Below are 20,113 nucleotides of genomic sequence, written 5' to 3'. Positions count from 1 at the left end.
CCAGGGGACCTTCCCGACCCAGGGATTGAACTCGCATCTCTTGAATCTCCTGCTTTGGCAGGCGGGTTTTTTTTTTACCACTAGTACCACGTGGTAACCCCACGTGGAGTGTAAGAATAGCTATTCTAGGCACCATTAAATCCTTAACAGCCCAACTTAAGTTGAGAAAACAGGTATAGAGAAGTGTTTAACTTACTGAGGTCCGTCAGCTGGTTAGTGTCAGACCTAGGAGGTGAATCCAGGTGTTCTGACACCTGAGTTGATGTTCTGAGCTAAGAACGTGGGACAGGTGGGAGACTAGCACCTCTTTCTGCACTTTCATCCTGGTACCTAGGGGGTGCAATGGTGAAGAATCCGCAGTTTTGATCCCTGGATCGGGGAGATCCCCTGGAGAAGAGCGTGGCTAGCCACTCCAGTATTATTGCTGGGAAAATCCCATAGACAGAGGAGCCTGGTGGGCTACAGTCCATGGGGTCTCAGAGTTGGACACAACTGAGCATGCACACGTCCGCACCCTCAGCCGCCTCTTCTCCCAACCTCTTTCTGAATCTCACCTCCCTATGCCTCACCCATGATCTTGGCTTGTCCTTATCTTCACTTCCTCCAAATTCTGATTTAAGGAGAGACAAGGTACTCCCAGCCAGCAGCAGAGGTTTGCACTCCAGGCTTGGCTGGAGATAGGGATCCGGCAAGATCCTGCAGACAGCAGGGGGATCTCCAGCTTTTGCCTCGGAGCTGTCTGTGGGCACCAAGTTTCTATGGGTGCTACTGAGATGGTAAGAAGGTAGAGATAGCCAAGGGAGGAGGGCATATTTGGCTTCAGCACCAGGGAAGGACAAGGGTACACCCCATCTGGGGTGAGGGAGGAAAGAGAGAGAGGACAGAGGGAGATAGTTACTGACCTATGACTCAATTAGTCTAGAACCCATAGGGAAATTTTCCTGGGAATTCTCACAGAAGGCAGAAAAGGGGCAAAGAATCCTTTTGGCCACACTGACCTGGAGGTAGAACTGAGATGAAAGGTGCAGACACTTTGTGGATAATCCAGAGGTTTATTCTTCGATTCCCATTGCCATGTGGAGACTGGGCTTGGTCGTACCCAGCCCGGACCTGGGCCCTGGCCACCTGCCTTTCCCCACAGCCAGAGCCGGGGATCAAAGATCAGACTTTCCCCAAGGGTGTTTCATCAAGGCAGAGAGGCCAACCTCTCTTTCCCTAGGACGCGTGGATCCTGCACTTGGCAGATAACCAGAAAGAGGAGGGTGTTTCACTTGCCCCCTTCACCCAGGTGTCCCTTTGTCCAGGTTGGTGAGCATGGTGGAAAGGCCACCCTCCTGAGTGGTGCTCTCCGTCCACTGCCTGCTCATTTCCTTTAGGGCCACGTGTTCCACCCAGCCCCGACCCTGGGGCCACAGCCTTGCTCGCAGGTCCCTGAAGGTGTCTGCCAGGGCCCGCTGAGGCTCCCGCCTGAGAAGGCAGTACAGCACGGGGTTGAGGCAGCTGTTGGTGTGCGCCAGGCAGGTGGTGACAGGAAAGACATAGGTGTGGACGGTGTAGAAAGTGCTGTCCCAGGGCACCAGGTCAAACTTCACCAGGACACCCCAGAGCGTGACCACATGGTTGGGGAACCAGCAGAGGAAGAAGGAGGCCAGAAGGATGCGGATGGAGTGGGCCACCCCCCTGCTGTCCCGCCATCGCCGGCGCCGCCGCCGCAAGAAGGCCAGCAGCAGCAGGTAGCTGGTGGTGATGATGCCCAGTGGCACCGTAAAGGCCAGGACCACCCTCTGCAGCTGGTAGGCCCCCAGCCAGTACCTGCTGGGGAAGCGCAGCAGGCACAGGCGCACACCACTCACCTCGCCCTCGGCCCCAAAGACAGCTGTGGGCACCGTCACCAGAGCAGCTGCCACCCACATGGCCAGGGTGGCCACGCGGGCCCAGAAGAGCGAGAGGTGGGTGCCTGGCCCTGCAGCCACGGCCACCACCCAGTACCGGGCGACACTCAACGCTGTGATGAGGAAGATGCTGGCGTAGATGTTGAGGACGGTGGCCGTTAGGACTATCTTGCAGAGGGCACCTCCGAAGGGCCAGTGGAAGTCCAGTGCCGACTCGGCTGCCCAGAAGGGGAGGGTGAGTGCTAGCCCCAGGTCTGCCAGAGCCAGGTTGAAGACGAAAGTGTCAGAAGGTGGGCAAGGGGCACGCCGAGCACAGTTACCCAGCACCCACAGCACGGCCAAATTTCCCAGCAAGCCGACAGCCCCCACAAGCCCGTAGGCCAGGGCAACCGAGACCCTCAGGGCTAGGAATCCAACAGGCATCGTGGCATCAGCAGCACTCAGCACGCTGCCTCCAGAGGCGTTGACCCAGAAAGCCGGCAGGGGGGCAGAGGCGTTGGGCGTGGGCATCGCGGGGCATCCGACGTCAGTGGGGCGGAGGGGCCAGCCAGTGCCTACCAGCCTGGCAGGGGGCACCTAAGGCGCTCAGCGGGACACTGGGTCAGAGCGCTTGTCCGCTGTTCTCAGGGCCTCTGGCTGCCTGGAGACCCAGCCCACGCCCACACCTCGGGGGCGGGCTGTGGACGGACAGGACAGCCTTCCTCTTCTCTGTTGGTCTTGGTGGTGGGTGGGGCAGGTGAGGCAGAGGTGAACACCGGCACGAATGTGTGTGTGCCTGTGTGGGCGTGCATGTATGCATCTCTGTGTGTGTAGAGCCCCATGTGGAAGAGCGGGAAGCGGGGAGGGAGAATGACCCTACAAGGGAGGGCAGCCCCACACCTCCGCCTCAGGGAGAGGCCACAGATACCCCATCTCAGGGGTGACAGGAACCGAATTGGAGCCCCCCTCTACTCCTTCTGATGTTCAGGCGCCCCCTTCTCTGCAGCAAGTGTCCCCTTGGGGCCTGGAGGTAGGGGCCTGGGAGTGTGCACAGAGGCAGAGAATCAGAAATAGTATCTGAGAGAAAGAGGAGAGGTTCTGGAGTCCCGGGGCTGCTCCCTGCTCGCTCTGTGACTGTGGGTGAGTTACTTGACTCTCCTGAGCCTCGCTTAAAATTTTCAGATAAAAGTCTCTGCGTTACAGAATGGGTGTGACAAAATGAGAGAACACCTGTGAAAAAGCCCTTGTACGTGGCTATTTGCGCGAATGTGAATGATTATTATTTCAAAGGAAAAGTTGGGGGCATCTGTGGCAGGAAGGAGCAAGTTACTCTCTTCTTATAATGAGCAGCTATGATCATCGTGCCTGGGGAACAATGCCAACTAAAACAGGTTGGAATTCACTGCAGCAGCCAGTGACCTTAAGGTTAAGGGCAGGGAGGAAAAGGGGAGAGGAAGTCACAGCTTCCTGTTCCCTCCCCGCTGGAGCCGATGAGGACCTGAGCAGGCCTGGGGCATGCCCTCAGTTCTCTCCCTGCTAAGGAGTCCTGCTAACCTCTCTCACTCCCACGGCCATTTCACCCTTCCCTGCCCTAATCCGTGGGGGCAGCAGTCAGCGGTAACCCCCACTGTCTCCTCCAACCCCCAAACCCCATTTCAGAGCTGTAGATGCTGAGATACACCCTCACCATGCCTCATCCTGTCTCCCCATGATCTCAGTGCTAAATGGGGTGAGTGCTTCAGTGTGTCCTCCGCCTTTTGTGCCTGTGTCCTTACCCGCTGCACAATTTGCTGTGATGGGGGTGAGGGGTAGGAAGAATGAGGCTTTTGCAAAAATATTCAACCACCTTCTTGCCCTCTGCCTGCGAATTAATATGTTTGACGTTCAGTTCCCTTGAGTGCTGGAGGAGGAGAGTGACCCTTTTAGGATAATCAGCAGTGGGTTTGATGAACCCTATAGGAGAGACCTGGGGGTGGAAGAGATTCAGAATGGGTGCCCAGATGTTTGGGTTCTCTGGCAAGGGATGGATGTGAAGGGAGTGCCCAGCCCAAGTTCAGGTGAGCCCCAGAGGCTGCCTCCCAGCCTCAGGGACTGCCCCTGTGTGACTTGTGTTAATCACTCCCTCCCTCAGGACTGCCTTTGCTTTTCAGCCATCCAGCATCACCTGGCTGATCTGGCAGCTGCTATGTCTTTCAATGCGTGGGACCTACTGTCCCTCAACTTGGAAAACAGAAGCTGGGTCAATTTCAGGGCTCTGCTTTCCATTTGAAATATCCGGTCCTCTGGTCATTTCTTTTCTTTCTTTTTTTTTTTTTACCTTTATGTGTTCCTAATCTAAGTCCTTTCCCTTGGTCTGAGACTAGCAACACTCCCTTGTGGTTGTATAGAGAGGTGGTGCCACCAACTGACTGAGTTTAAGAACTTCCCTTTGGGCCCTTTCATTTTAGTATCTTGTTAGATCACTCCTTGATCCATCCACTCTTCACTAATCACAGCATCTCTTGAACACTTATTACATGCCAAGCATTGTGCTAGATGTTGGGGAGACGAAAACATGACACGGCCCCTCTCCTCAGGAAATACAGTAAGCTCTTTGAGGTGGGTGGGATCTTCTACACCATCTTGTTCAACTCCTCTTTTCATAGAGTGAAAGTGACTTGCTCAAGGGCACCAGGAAGTAGTGTCAGAGTCAGGATTTGAGATAAAATCTTCTGACTGCTAGACTCTAGCTCTTTCCAATACATCACAAAACCCTCTGGGCATTTCTTTCCACCTCTAATCTCTTCCCTTTCTAGAGTGCCAGACCCTGCCCCTGAGAAGCCCCAAGGAAAACAGCAGCAGGATATGCACAGAGGGATAGTGACAACTCCCAGTGGTCTTCACCTGCAACTGCTGAGAGAGGAGGAGGAACTGGATTCAATAAAAATTATTTTTCCATCTCTTGTTCATATTACCCTCCAGAGCCATTCTTTTCCAGCCCCCTTTTCAGTCTCAGAATCCAAGGATTCTGCAGTGGGGTGAAAGGGACTTGTAACATACGGGCCTTCCCTTTAGTCACCTGAACACCCTCCCCTTGTGCAGTCCACATGTCTGCTCAACCCCACATCCCTGTCCTGCACTCCAAAGCCTAGGAAAGAAGAATTGGGAGAGAAGGAGGATAGGACTGAGTTATCCCTCCACAGAGCATAAAGAGAATGGATCTTTGCCCGCAAAACATAAAGAGAAGGAATCTTTGCATCTGTATTTATGGTGGAGACTTAGCAACTGAACTAAAGCAGAGACTAGCTGCTTGGAGGACTGCCCAGTGGCAGAAGTAGGAGTGTGCGTTCTAAGTCACTTCCGTCACGTCTGACTCCGCAACCCCGTGGACTCTAGCCTGCCAGGCTCCTCTGTCCATGGGATTTTCCAGGCAAGGATACTGAATTGCCATGCCCTCCTCCAGGGCATCTTCCCAACCCAGGGATTGGACCCATGTCTCTTATGTCTCCTGCATTGGCAGGTGGGTTCTTTACCAAACTTCTGAACCAGTCTCTGTCGCGCTCTCTCAACTTTATTTTTTTTCCCAAGGCAAGGAATTATTTTTTCTCTCAGCTGTGTATTTTGGCATAGCTTTATAATTTACAGAAAAATTACAAAAGCAGAGATGGTGATCCATCTCTTATTTTCCATATTAAGATGAAGCTGCTAGAGCATCAAAAATAAAAAATAAAAATCTTAGAGATAAGTCTGACAAGAGATGTACAGTACTGGTATATTGAAAACTATAAATGACTGCAGAAATTTAGATTTTAATAAATGGATAGAGAGGCATACTGTGTTCATGAGTTTGAAGACTCAATAATAAGATGTCAATTCTCCTCATAATGGGTCTGTAGATTCAATGCAATTCTAGTCAAAATTTTCTAGCAGCTTTTTCAAAGAGAAACTGACAAGTTGATTCTAAAATTCATGTGGAAAAGCAAATAGCCAAATGATTTTGTAAAAGAGCCAAAACAATTTAGTAAAAAGATAATAAAGTTGGAGAACTCATGTACCCAGTTCCAAGACTTACTATAAAGCTGCAGTAGTCAAGACAACATGGTATCAGCAAAAGGTTAGACATACAAATCCACAGAATTAAGAGTCCTGAAATAGGCCCACACTTTTACAGTCAACTGATTTTTGCCAGAAGTGCAAAGGCAACTCACTGAAGAACAATAGTCTTTTCAACAATTGGTTCTATAACAACTGAATACTCACATTTAAAAGAGTGTGTGTGAGAGAACTTTGATCCCTACCTCGCACCATGCACAAAGATTAACTCAAAAATGGATCATAGATCTAAATATAAAACCTAAAATGCCAAAACTTCTAAAAGAAAACAAAGGAGAAATTTTTATAACCTTGGGTTAGGCAAAAAATTCTTAGGTACAACATCAAAAGCACAGTCTGTAACTGCAAAAAGTGAGTAATTGGACTTCATTGAAATGAAGAACTCTGCGCTTGGGGTTTTTTTTTTTTTTTCAGTTTATTTTATTTAAAATCAGAGGTGGTTTTTTTTTTCCCCTTTTGTCTCTTTTGAATTTGTTACAGTGTTCCTTTTGTCTTAGCTCCCTGACCAGAGATTGAATTTGCACTCCCTACATTGGAAGGCAAAGTCTAAACCACTGGACAGCCACGGAAATGCCCTCTTGAAGTATACTTTATTTGCAATGTTGTGTTAGTTTCTGGTGTACAGCAAAGTGATCCAGTTATATATAAAATATATATCCCTTTTCATATTCTCTTCCATTATGGTTTATTATTACAGGATATTGAATATAGTTCCCTGTGCTATACAGTAGAACCTTGTTGTTTAGCCACTCTATATATAATAGTTTGTATCTGCTAATCCCAAGCTTTCAATCTATCCCTCCCCCAACCCCCTCTCCCTTGGCAACCACAAGCCTAGAACTTCTGTTAAGAGAATGAACAGGTAAACCACAGACTAAGAAAACATTTGCAGATCATAGAACTTATAAAGAAACATAGCTAGACTATCAAAGAATTCTCAAATTTTGGTAATCAGAAAACCACCTTATTTTTTAAAAAGGGTGAAGGATTTGAACAGATAGTTCATCAAAAAAGATATAGAGATAGCAAATAAACACATGAGAAAACACTCAACATCGTTAGCCTCCAGGGAAATGCAAAGACTAACCGCAGTGAGACAGTACTATTTTCTGATTAGAATGTCTCAGATGAAAACAAAAACAAAGAAACTGATCATACCAACTGCTGGTGAAGAAGTAGGGTACCAAAACTTTCATACATTCCTAATAGGAATGTAAAATGGTACGATCACTTTGTAAAGCAATTTGGCATTTTCTAAAAAGTTAAACATGCACCTCATATGGCCTAGCCATTCTATTCCTAAGCATTTACTCAAGAAGAATGAAAGTACATATTCACATGAAGACATGTACACCAGTGTTCACAGCAGCTTTATTTGAAGTAGCTTAAAATGGGAAAGAACTCAAGTGGATAATCTAATTTTCCAGGAGGTAAATGAATAAAGAGACTGTGGTGTTTTCACACGGTGGAATGCTCCTCAACAATGAAAACGAAGGGATTACTGCCGTGGACTGGTACAACAGCAACCGTGGGGGAAAGAGCCCTGATGACTGCCAGGCCAAGGTCGTCCCTTCCCATTTGCTTCACAGAAGCACCTGTTCTCCCTCCCACCTGTTCATTCCAGGTTCATCTACAGTGCAGCCAAGTCCTGCCTGCCTAGCCTCCAATCCTAGCAGTGTGCTCCTCTGAAACAGAACAGCCTCATTGCTAACTCCATTTGCTCTGGACCAGGTTCACTGTAGAGCACCCCACTCTGGGTGTCCCAGGCTGTGGCTCTGAGAATCCTAGCCTTTCTGTCTTTTAAGGCCCCCCACCTGAAAGGTAGGTTTCCATGTCAGATGACAGGTATTCATCTTCCTGAGAAAGGACTGGGGCAGACACTTCCACATGCATGTAGATGACCGGAGGCTCTTCTGGGGGTTACTGTTCTAGAACCCCCCAAAAGTTTAAGTTTTCAGTAATGGACATGCGTGTTAAGTCACTTCAGTCATGTCCTACCCTTTGCAACCTCATGGACTGTAGCCTGCCAGTTTCCTCTGTCCGTGGGATTCTCCAGGCAAGAATACTGGAATGGGTTGCTGCCGGGAGCCAGCATGGGGAATCCCGCCCTTGGCAAAGGTCATGAGGAAGAGGCCTGACAGGCAAAGGCGAGATCAGGCCTCGAGGGAACCCCCCTGGACCTTCTTGAGCATCCATCCCCAAAATAGAGTCTGTCCGCCTTATTGCATTATGCCTTTCACCAACTCTTCTGACATTAACAGGTGGCTATCCCCCACCACCTTTCTCTGAAAAGAGTTAACTTAGAGCTCCAGTTAATAAGTCTCCTGGGCATAACAAGAGTGTTTCAGTCCGAAAACTCCTCTGATGGCTCTTTAGCCTGCCTGACAAGTTTATCCGGCCTCTTATAACCACACATGTGATTGTTCACAGCCTTCCAACCGTGAGAGGCGCGAGACGCTCTAAACTTTCTAAATACAGAGTCTTTTGAGAAGTTAGAAATTATTAGTGTGGTATTAGTGGGTTGTTAGAAATATACCAGTGGAGGGTTCCATTGTTGAGCCAATATTAGCTGCTAAGTCTCCATACCCCTTGTCCCTTATATACATTAATTGATGTAACTGGCATATGGGAAAAATAAGTAATAACCTTTGATATTAATCACGTTAGACCTTAGGCTAGTAAATTCTTCTCTTGATTATAGCCCACTGCACCTTTGCCCTGTAGGAATGCAACTTAATCTGGTGCTTTTGGAGAGTAGCGCCTGACTTAAGAAAAATCACCTTTGGAGAAAATAAGTTTTCTGGTTGACTGACCATTATCAGAAAGAAAGGGTCATAAAATGTTAGCAGGCCCCCTGGCCAGAAGATGATGTAAAACCACCTAAGACCTTTGTATGCATGCATAAAGAGTGCCTGGTCTCGATAAGGGTCAGGTCTGCTGACCCTGCATGACTTTGTATTATCCACTGATCTCTATGTACAACTTAAAGTATAAAAGCTTTCCTGAAAAATAAAGAGATGGACCAGTTCCTGGAAAGACTGGTTTCCCCCATGTCTTCTTTTCTTTCTCTCCTTTTCAGGCTAATTCCCATCTGGAGCACGCTTCGAATTCCCAGGATCCACCAGGGCTGGGCCCCAGGAGGTTGCCATGCCCTCCTCCAGGAGATCTTCCCAACCCAGGGATTGGACTTACCTCTCCTATGCCTCCTGCACTGGCAGGTGGGTTCTTTACTACTAGTGCCGCCTGGGAAGCCCTAGAAGTAGGAGACGCTAATCCAGATCCCTAACCTCACATCAGCCCAATCAGCCACCATCTCTACTCTTAATGTGTCAGAATGAGAAGCCACTAAAAGTTTTTAATCTAAGCAGTGACAGAATCAGATCTACTTTTTATCTGTTGACAATGTGAAAGATTATTCAAAGAGGCCAAGAATGGCAGGAAAAGAAATATCAGTTAGGAGGCTTTTGTAAACAGGTGCTGAGATAGTTAGGAAGTAGAGGAGGGAAGGAATATGGATTATATTTAAGAAATAGAATTAATTGACTGGGGATGTAATGTGATAAGAAGAGGGAAGAAGGACTTCCCTGGTTGTCCTTCCACTGCAGGAGACACAGGTTTGATTATGCTCAAAATCCTTCAAGCTTCACCAGTCTGTGAACTGAGAACTTCCAGATGTACAAGATGGGTTTAGAAAAGGCACAGAAACCTGAGATCAAACTGCCAACATTCGTTGGATCATAGAGAAAGCAAGGGATTACCAGAAAAACCTCTACTTCTGCTTCACTGACTACTATAAAGCCTTTAACTGTGTAGATCACAACAAACTGTGGAAAATTCTTAAAGCGACAGGAATACCTGACTACCTTACCTGTCTCCTGAGAAACTTGTATGTGGTTCAAGAAGCAACAGTTAGAACTGGACATGGAACAACTGACTGGTTCAAAACTGGGAAAGGAGTATGACAAGGCTGTATATTGTCATCCTGTTTATTTAACATATATGCAGAGTACATCAGGCAAACTGCTGGGCTGGATGAAGCACAAGCTGGAATCAAGACTGCCAGGAGAAATATCAACAACCTCAGATATGCAGATGATACCATTCTAATAGCAGAAAGTGAAGAGGAACTAAAGAGCCTCCTGATAAAGGTGAAAGAGGAGAGTGAAAAGGTTGGCTTAAAACTCAACATTCAAAAAACTAAGATCATGGCATCCGGTCCCATCACTTCATGGCAAATAGATGGGGAAACAATGGAAACAGTGACAGACTTTCTTTTCTTGGGCTCCTAAATCACTGCAGATGGTGACTGCAGACATGAAATTAAAAGATGCTTGCTTGCTCCTTGGAAGAAAAGCTATGACCAACCTAGACAGCATATTAAAAAGCAGAGACATTAGTTTACTGACATAGGTCCATCTAGTCAAAACTATGATTTTTCTAGTAGTCGTGTATGGATGTGAGAGTTGGACTCTAAAGAAAGCTGAGTGCCAAAGAATTGATGCTTTTGAATGTGGTGTTCGAGAAGACTCTTGAGAATCCCTCGGACAGCAAGAAGATCAAACCAGTCAATCCTAAAGGAAATAAACCTGGAATATTCATTGGAAGGACTGATCCTGAAGCTGAAGCTCCAATACTTTGGGCACCTGATGTGAAGAACCAAATCATTGGAAAAGATCCTGATGCTGGAAAAGATTAAAGGCAAAAGGAGAAGAGGGTGGCAGAGGATGAGATGGCTAGATAGCATCATCAATTCAATTGACATGAATGTGAGCAAACTCCAGGAGATAGTAAAGGACAGGGAAGACTGGCATGCTGCGGTCCATGAGATCACAAATAATAGCAACGGAACAACAATGAACAACTGGAAACTAAGACTCCACATGCCTCATGGTGAGGCCAATGAAAAAAAAAGAAAGAAAAGGGAGGGATTAGGTTGACTATTCGGCAACCCTGAGGAATTAAGTGAATGAAGGGTACATGATTGGATGGCTGGATACATGTATCACATTGGCATCAGAAAATACAGGAGGAAAACAAGGTTGAAAAATTTGTGAACCACTTGGGTACAGCAACCCAATATGCAGTTGGAAGAGTCTGGAAAGAGAGCTGGTCTTGAAGATCTGAAATTAGACGTCTTCAGTAGAAGGTGGTCATGGGTACACCATAAAAGAAAAGGTCCAGTAGTTTTGCGACCATGTTTGGCTGTTTTCTTGGTATCCACGTCCCCGTCTTCCTTTTTTTTTAAGAACAGTTTCTACAGTTTATTTATCTTGGGCTGTGCTGGGTCTTCATTGCTTCGAGGCCTTGTCTCTAGTTTTCACAAGAGACACTCTCTACTTGGGGTGCAGGGGCTTCTCATTGTGGCGGCTTCTTTTGTTAAAGAGCAAGGGCTCTAGAGTGCAGGGGCTTTGGTAGTCGCAGCTCCAGGGCTTTAGAGCAGAGGCCAATAGTCGCGGAGCATCAGCTTCGTTGTGCCCCGGAATGTGGAATTGTCCCAGACCAGGGATCAAACCAGTGTCTCCTGCATCGGCAGGTAGACTCTTTGCCACGGAACCACCAGAGAAGCACCCCTTTTCCTTTCTAAAGAACTTAATTTTGTCCGCGTCCATTTCTTCTCAACAGAGCTCACATGACTTGGAGGAAGCTAACTCCATCTTCGGCTCTAGGAGTGGATGCTGATAAGTTTGAGTCAATCACTATGTCACCATTCTCTTGGAGGTAACTGTTTCAAGAGTCAAGGATTGGGCTTCCCTGATGGTGCAGTGGATAAGAACCTGCCTGCCAATGCAGGAGACACAGGTTTGATCCCTAGGCCAGGAAGCTTCCTCAGGCTGAGGATCAACTAAGCCCATGGGCCGCAACTACTGAGCCAGAGCTCTAGTGCCTGTGAGCCTCAACTACTGAGCCCGAGTTCTGCAACTACTGAAGTCGGTGGGCCTAGAGCCTGTGCTTCCCCAGGGAAGCTCATGGGCCGCAAGGAAGAGTAGCCCCTGCTCCCTGCAACTAGAGAAAGCCTGTGCAAAGCAACAAAGACCCAGTGCAGCCAAATAAATAAATTAATTAAATTAAAACAATTTTTTTGAGTTAAAAAAGTCAAGGAGTAAGCCATCAACATCTGACATTATCCTGATGAGAGTTACTAGTCCACAGGTTGGTCCAATCAGACTGAAGGTTGGGGGGAAGGGTTTTTCATTCTGATTGGCAGACGGAATTTATTTCTCCTGTTGGAGCTAAACATAGAAACATATGCCTCAGTTGGTGTTGGCTGTCATCCTGTTAGAATGAAGGAAGCCAGTTTAAGGACAAAGCCTTCCCACGGAGACAGGCAGAGCAGAGAAGCTGGGCCTACACCATCTTTGGACTTGTAGCTATAAGACAATACACTTATTATTGCTTGAGACATTTGAGCTAGTTTTTCTGTTACTTGTTAAGAGAAGCATCTTGGTTTAAGCAGAAAGGAATGCAGATATGTCCATAAATACTGGGAAGAAACCAGAAATGCTCACTAAATGTACTGCTTACAGAAAGAGAGGGGCTTCCCTGGTGGCTCAATGGTAATGAGTCTGCCTGCCAATGGAGAAGACTCAGATTTGACCCCTAGGTCAGGAAGATCCCCCTGGAGAAGGAGATCTTCAATATTTTTGTCTGGGAAATCCCATGGACAGAGGAACCTGGTGGGCTGCTGTCCACGGGGTTGCAAAAGAGTCAGATACGACTTAGTGACTAAACAACAGCAACACAATAAGAGCTAGACATCTTGGTCAGATATTATCTCTATGGGCAAAGCAGACTGTAAATCTTCTGGCCACAGGGTTTGGGGAAGCTGGGGTTCAGGAGCTAATGTATTTTCAGAGGCATACGTAGATAGACATCATCCTTGGGAGATGATTACTCTTATGAGACTGCTGTTGACTGAAGACAGTCTGACTTTGAGAAATGAGGGGTTGACACTGATTGAATGATGTTCACTAAGGCAAGTTGTTCATTGATTCAACAGGTTTAAAAACAGGGTTTGATGGTTACATGTTACCTTGGCTTTTGTGGTTGTTGTGGTTTAGTCAGAGTCATGTCCAACTCTTGTGACTCCATGGACAGTAGCCCGCTCTGCTCCTCTGTCCATGGGACTTCCCAGGCTAGAACACGAGTGTGTAGCCATTTCCTTCTCCAGGGTGTCTTCCTAACCCAGGGATCAAACCCTGGTCTCCTGAACTGCAGGTGGGTTTTTAACCAACTGAGCCACTAACGTGGTTGCAGAATTAAAAAAATCAGTTTTTTAAAAATATGTGTGTGAATTTCTTTTTCTAATTACTAGGATGAAGTATTCCTCTTCCTGTTCAAGACCAATCTCTCCATCTGTGTTCTTAAGTCCTTCTCTTTCCAGATCCTGCTGCATCAGGCATTCTCTTCCTCTTGTTCTTTTTTTTTTTTTTTTTTACAGTTCCTCTTTTATTGCAAGGAACCCCCTTGAGTTGCTTCTAGTACTGAAACTTGTATCTAAGGACAGGCTGGTGTTTATCATGCCAGAGGCCTGGGAAAATCCTCACTGTTTTGGCTACCTATTCCCACTTCTCTCTCCTTTCTCCACTGCAGCTGGTGGGCACGTTGGCATGAAAGAGTAGCGCCAAGAATGCATTTTTAGAGTTTTAGTAGATCGGAATGGATTCAGGTGAGATAATAGGGAGACAAAACAATGCAGCCCTCAGGAGACAAGCTTTATTCCTTCTGCTTTTCATTTGGTTCCTGTTTCTGATTCTCTCAGCACATCTGCTCCATTCTCTTGCTTCTCTTTGCAGATCAGCTGCATCTTACACCTTTTAGAAACTAAGTACCCAGACATCTGATGTAAACACTAGAGGAAAAACACAGTTACAAAAAACTTCTTAATTAAAGGGGAGAAAATAGAAGGCATCCTTCAGTATATCAACACCATACATTGGTCAAGTCCTCAGAGTTGTTTCACATCCCTCAGCTCAGTAAGCCGGTTTATAGGGTAAGCACTGGATTGATACTACAGGGGTACCCACGGCTGGGTGACTGTGTTTGAACACGATTGAATTTCCAGCACCAGTTTGCTGACACATCCTTACAAGTAGGGGGCGTGCCTTAGTCAAAACATTTGATTACGTTGTTTTTGCTTGTTGGGAAGTTTTAACACTGATCTTCGGATTATCCCTGAGATAGTTACTGATGAACACTTTCTCCATGGAATTGAACTCCTAAAATATTTCTTTTCTGCCATTACCCTCTTTATTTGGGATTAAGCGTTGCTGGAGAGGTTGAGATGCCTTGCTATGCTGATATGAGTCAAACTCAGGACCCAACAGTTCAGATCTGGTGTTTTTCTGGCAATTCAGTTGCCTCTCCTTTTTTAAACACTTCTAAGTTTGTTTTACTGTTGTGATAGTTTTCTTCTTCCTTTTGGTATTTTTTTTCTTTTGACATAATTCCTGATTTAGAGAAAGCTACAAGAATAGTACAAAGAATTTCTGTATCCCCTTTACTCAGATTCCCCAAATGTTAACATTTTTTCACATTTGCTTTTAAATGTAACTAAATTACATCTATTTTTTTTTTTTCCTGAACAATTTGAAAGTAAATTGCAGACCTGATGCTCCTTTCCCTCTAAAATTTTCAGTGTGTGTTTCCTGGAAACAAGAATATGCTCTTATGTGACCACAGTACAATGATTAAAATCAGCAGATCAACACTGCTACAATAATCTTGAAACCTTATTCAGTTGTTTCCAATTGTCCCCTTAATGTCTTTTTAGCAAAAGATATCTCAGAGCATGGCTTACACTCATGTGGCATGTCTCTTTAGTTTCCTTTAATCCAGAATAGTTCCACAGGCTTTGTCTTTTATGACATTTTTTGCTATGTATTTTAAAAGAGTAAAAGCTAGTTATTTTGTATAACATTTTCCCACTTGGGTTTGTTTGCTATTTCCTTATAATTACACTCAGGTTGTGAAACTTTTGGCGGGAACTATGTGATGTGTTCACTTAACAGCATTATACCAAGAGGTGCATGACACGTATCACGTGGCTTATTTAGTTAAAGTGGTGTTTGCTAGATTCCTCCACTGCTGTAAACATATTATTTCCCTTTTGTGCCTAATAAGTATCTTGTGAGGAAGTACCTTGAGACTATGTAAACATGCTGCTACTCCTCTTTCTTTGATACACTATAGCATTCATTGATGATTCTTGTCTGACTCCATTGTTACTATCATTGTTGCCAAATGGTGATTTTGATGGTGGTTTTAAAACCATGACCTTTTTCTGATGGTGGTTATTTCTCCAGGAAAATTAGTCCTGCAGGAATTTGTGGCCTGGCGGAAACCCAAGCCTGAATGTCGCCTGTCCCTTCTGCTGCGATTCCAATGGCTTTGTCCTTGGGCCCTTGATGAGAAACCACATTTGAGATGACACAATGTTTTACCTGCAAGTCCATTCATGATTATCCTATGAAAAGTCATGTTTTGGTGGGGGAAGTGCTGCATTGACAAGTGTTTTTAAGCAACCCAGATGCTAGGGGTTTCCCTACTTCTTCTGGCTCTCCCAGAAATCCACATTCCAATTGTCAAGAGCCTAGTCGTGGCCACTCAGCACATTAACCTTAGTCACAATAATCCAGTATGGCAAATAATTTCGTATGACCTAAAATACGACAAGAAAAGGTTAATCTTCCAACACCTGGCCTTAAGTAGTTTCAGCCTACGGGGTGAAAGAGTTTTGCCTAACAGGATTACAAAAATTCAGTTTTTGGTTTTTCTTCTTCCTATGCCTTTCATCAGAGAAACCTGGAACAAAATGTTCATCTCTTTAGGGACTGTGCTTCTCCTAAGGCTCTAAAGAATAATAAGCATGGAGTATAATCCTCCCATTCTGCTAACAGGGCCTCTGGGGTTTGCTGTGTCTCTTGGTTTAGCTTTGTCACTGTTGAATTCTCGGTCGGGAATGGGTTAACTGATACCAGCCAGTCACAGTTTCACCGAGGGTCTATGATTTGCAAACCCATTCTTTAAAAAAAATTTTTTTATTGAAGTATAGTTGATTTACAGTGTTAATTCCTGCTGTACTGCAAAGTGATGTATAACATCAGTTATACATATAGATACATACATACATTATTTTTCATATTCTTTTCCATATGGCCTATTGGATATTAATCCACAGGATATTGAATATAAATCCCTGTGCTATACAGTAGGGCCTTGTTTAGCCATCCTATATATAACAGTTTGCATCTGTTAATCTCAAACTCTCAATCAGTCCCTCCCCCAATCCCTCTTTGGCAATCACAAGTCTGTTGTCTCTGAGTCTGTTTCTGTGTAAACCTACTCTTAGTCATCGACTTATTTTCCAAGTATACAAATAGCCAAGGCTCACTGAAGCTAGCTCAAGTGAGGGGGAGGGAGGGGGAATCATGTTTTATTTATTTTTAAAAAGATTATTCTTTTATTTTTGTACCTGGCTGCACCAGGTCTCAGTTGTGGCACTCAGGATCTTCTGGCTTCATGGCGTCATCTGAGATCTTTTAGTTGCAATATGTGGGATCTAGTTCCTTGACCAGGGATTGAACCTGGGCCCCCTGCATTGGGAGTGAGAAATCTAGCTGCTGAACCACCAGGGAAGTCCCAGGAATCATATTTTAAAACTACACTGGGAAACGTCCTGGCTATAAAGGACTTAGCACAAGTATACCCCAGACTCAACAGAGGCTGAGGTGGGGCTAGACACTCTATTTCTTGAACAGTTGCTCCATTCTTCTCTTTTTGACAGACTTCTCATTTGTAAGAAGGCTTTTAGAGGTGATAGCAGATTGTGTTATCTGCTATCTAAACTGTTTTTAGAAGTGATAGCAGATTTCTTCATAGGAAATCTGTTTGGAAAAATTATTCAAAAGCACTTGAGGTAGAAGGTGACACCCCAAACGGTGCTGGTGAATATACTGGAGACCCTGTGAAAGCCCACTCTCCATCTTTTCTTTTTCCCCATCATAACTCCCACTGTTGTGGGTGAGGACATCAGGACAGAATGGCAAGATCCAGTGTCATCATTTTCCAATCTGGGGCTGATCTAAATGGATTCAGGGAGATACTCAAGGGGGCAGGTATGGATGTGTACCACCGCTATTTGGATTTTAGACAGAAAGTGCCACTGAAACAATGAGGGAGTGGCAAGTTTCAAGGGTCAGGACAGGATACTGAGAGAGGTTATAGGGTCCAGTCATATGAGTTTTATATGAACTCCAAGCTGTCACTGCCTTAGGGTTGGTAGATTACCTAATACTACCCAAATGAGCACCAGGAAATGCACAGTCATTCAGATTCATGTCAGTTGTTTTTTTTTTTTTTTTTTTGACCATGCAGCAAACAGGAAGGAAAAATGACCTCAGCCTAACCTCTCTCACTTTAGAGAGATTTTTTTCAATTAGCAATATCACAAAGTGCAATTGAATGGAGTATAGAAAATCAGACTTGGTTGTACCAACAAATAAATTTTCTTGGGGAAATTCTAAAATAATTTTAAATAAGTAAACTAAGCATTTAACTTAAGAAACTAGGAAAAACATTAAATATTACCAAAAGGAGAATATAATGAATAAAAACAAAATTTCAGGGGTTTCCCTGGTGGTTAAACACTATACTTTCCAATGCAGGGGGTGTGGGTTTGATCCCTGATTGGGGAGCTAAGATCCCACATGCCTCATGGCCAAGAAAGAGAACATAAAACAGAGCAATGTTGTAACAAATTTAATAAAGACTTAAAAAAAAACCAAACCTTTAATTTGCTATTGATGAATTGATGAACATATTGATGATTAAAACTAAATTATGGATTCTTCAAAAGGTTGAACAAACAGACAAGACCCGGGCGAGGATAAGGAAAATAAAAAGAAAAGAAAAAAGACAGAACAGAAGGAAGTAGCCATACAAATGAGATTAAAAGAATAAGAGACCTTTAATCAAATTTTATGCAAAACATTTTAAATTCTAGGTAAAATGGATGATTTTAAAATCAGTAAAACTAACTCAAGAAAAGTGAAAAGACCAAAAAAAAAGAAAGAAAAGTGAAAAGACAACCTATAGAATGCAAGTCATATACCTGAAGGGACTTGGATTCATAATAAATAATGAATACTTACAACTTAACAAAAAAAAGATAAATAACCCAATTTTAAAATGGGCAAAGGATTTCAGTAGGATTTTCTCCAAAGGGGATAGAGAAATGATGAATATCTATAAGCAGATGAGTGGATAAACAATTGTGGTATAACCATACAATGGAATAGTATTTGACCATAAGAAGGAATGAAGTACTGACACATGCTACAACTTGGATGAACTGTGAGAACACTATACTAAGTGAAAAAAGCCAGACACAAGTGGTCACAAATCCTGTGATTCCATTTATATAAAGTGCCAGAATAGGCAAATCCACAGAGACAGGAAGTAGATTAGTGGTTCCCAGTAGCTGGCCGGAAGGGAAAATTGGGTGACTGCTTATGGAAGCAGAGTTCCTCTGTAGGTGATGAAAATGATCTGAAATTAGATACTGGTGATACTTGCAGAACTTTGTGAATATACTAAAAAGCAATGAATTGTACCTGTAAGCTACCCTTTCGAAAATAGTAAATTTTTACAGTATGTAAATTATAGCTCAATTTAAAAAAAAAAAGGAAAAAATAAACACAATGTAATTTCAGTCATAATCCCATCAACAGTGTGTTCTGGGGAGACAACACAAAGAGAAAACAACGTTTTTAAATCTGAAATTCATTTGTAAAAACACACCTGTCAATATAAGCAAAGGAATGTAGGAATATGGCCTTGCCCTAACAGATATTAAGGTAGGCATAAAATTGTTATAACGACATATAGTAAAGGAAAAAATTGATTCATGCAATAGAAAAGTGCAGAAATAGGACACATTTAATTTCATATATAATAATGGTGGCATTTGTATGGAAAGGACATTTATTCATAAAATGCTGAGGGAAAAACTATTTATTTGACTTTCAAATGAATTTGTATTCTATTAATCCTATGAGATGGCTTCCCTGGTGGCTCAGTGGTAAAGAACCCACCTGCCAACGTAGAGAGACGGGTTCTATTCCTCGGTGGGGAAGATCCCCTGGAGAAGGAAATGACAACTCATTCCAGTATTCTTGCCTGGGAAATCCCATGGGAGCCTGGTGGGTTATAGTCCATGGGGTCACAAAGGGTTGGACACGACTTCGCGACTAAATGTCAATCCTACCACAATGTAAACGTATTTGAAAAATACCATTATACTGCATTTACTCAATCTAGAGACTCCTTGCTGCTCCAAGATACCCTACATGCTGGTAATCTCTGGCTTTCAGAATCAACTCAGCCGGTATCCAAGGGCTTTCCGGGTCCCGCCCGGCACTCGGCCAATTCAACCGTTAAGTAGGCAGATCCAGAACACTGTGTTTCATAACAAACGCTGGATCATTCCTCCAACCCTCACCCGGACGTTTAAATTCCGTTTTTTTCATATACCTGCGTGTAAGCTCCACCAAGTTGAGTATTCTATCTTCTTCATCTTTGCTTATCACACATTCCTATTTTATGTAATTGCCAGCGTGCCTACCCCGCCACATTACGAGCAATAGAAAGGGAGGACCCGCGGCTGGTTTGTCTTTATATGCCTCGCTCTTAAAATGGGACTAGGCACACAGAAATGAAAAAAAGAAAAAAAAAAAATATCTTCGAATAACCTTTGAGAGGAGGAATCGTTCCCATTTTCCTAAACATGTAACTGAAACGTGAAGTTCGAAAAAGTCTGGGAAAGCACTCTTCCAAGCCACAGGCTGGGACTCCACAGTAATATAAGTGAATTGGGGGTAAAAATCTGTTTAATTCCCTGACTCATGCGTATTGTCTTCTAGGCTACCAACTTGCCCACAGCAAAGATGAATTCTCCTTGCCCCAATTCTTCCTGAAGATGAGGTTTAACAGCCATCTTTTTCAAGGGCAAGGCGCAAGCAGGAAGGTCACACCCTAGAGGCTCGCACAACTCCAGACGCCTTGAAATCAGAGTCCAATAGGAATAGACGTTTACACCGGAACCGCTTTGCCTCACGACCGGAAGAGGCTCTGCGTAAGGGCGTTGGGGGCGG

General features: G+C 44.4%; 1 protein-coding gene across 1 annotated transcript; it reads right to left on the bottom strand.

The window, feature by feature from the left end:
• Positions 1-274: 274 nt before the first annotated feature.
• RXFP4 (relaxin family peptide/INSL5 receptor 4) lies at positions 275-20,039 on the bottom strand. Its single transcript, XM_060415041.1, has one exon. The coding sequence runs from the start codon at positions 2,400-2,402 to the stop codon at positions 1,281-1,283; it is 1,122 nt and encodes a 373-aa protein (XP_060271024.1). The 5' UTR covers positions 2,403-20,039; the 3' UTR covers positions 275-1,280.
• Positions 20,040-20,113: the final 74 nt, after the last annotated feature.

The sequence above is a fragment of the Ovis aries genome, chromosome 1, assembly GCF_016772045.2.
Source record: "Ovis aries strain OAR_USU_Benz2616 breed Rambouillet chromosome 1, ARS-UI_Ramb_v3.0, whole genome shotgun sequence".
Classification (NCBI taxonomy): Eukaryota; Metazoa; Chordata; class Mammalia; order Artiodactyla; family Bovidae; genus Ovis; species Ovis aries.
This window is presented reverse-complemented; position numbering and strand designations above follow the sequence as displayed.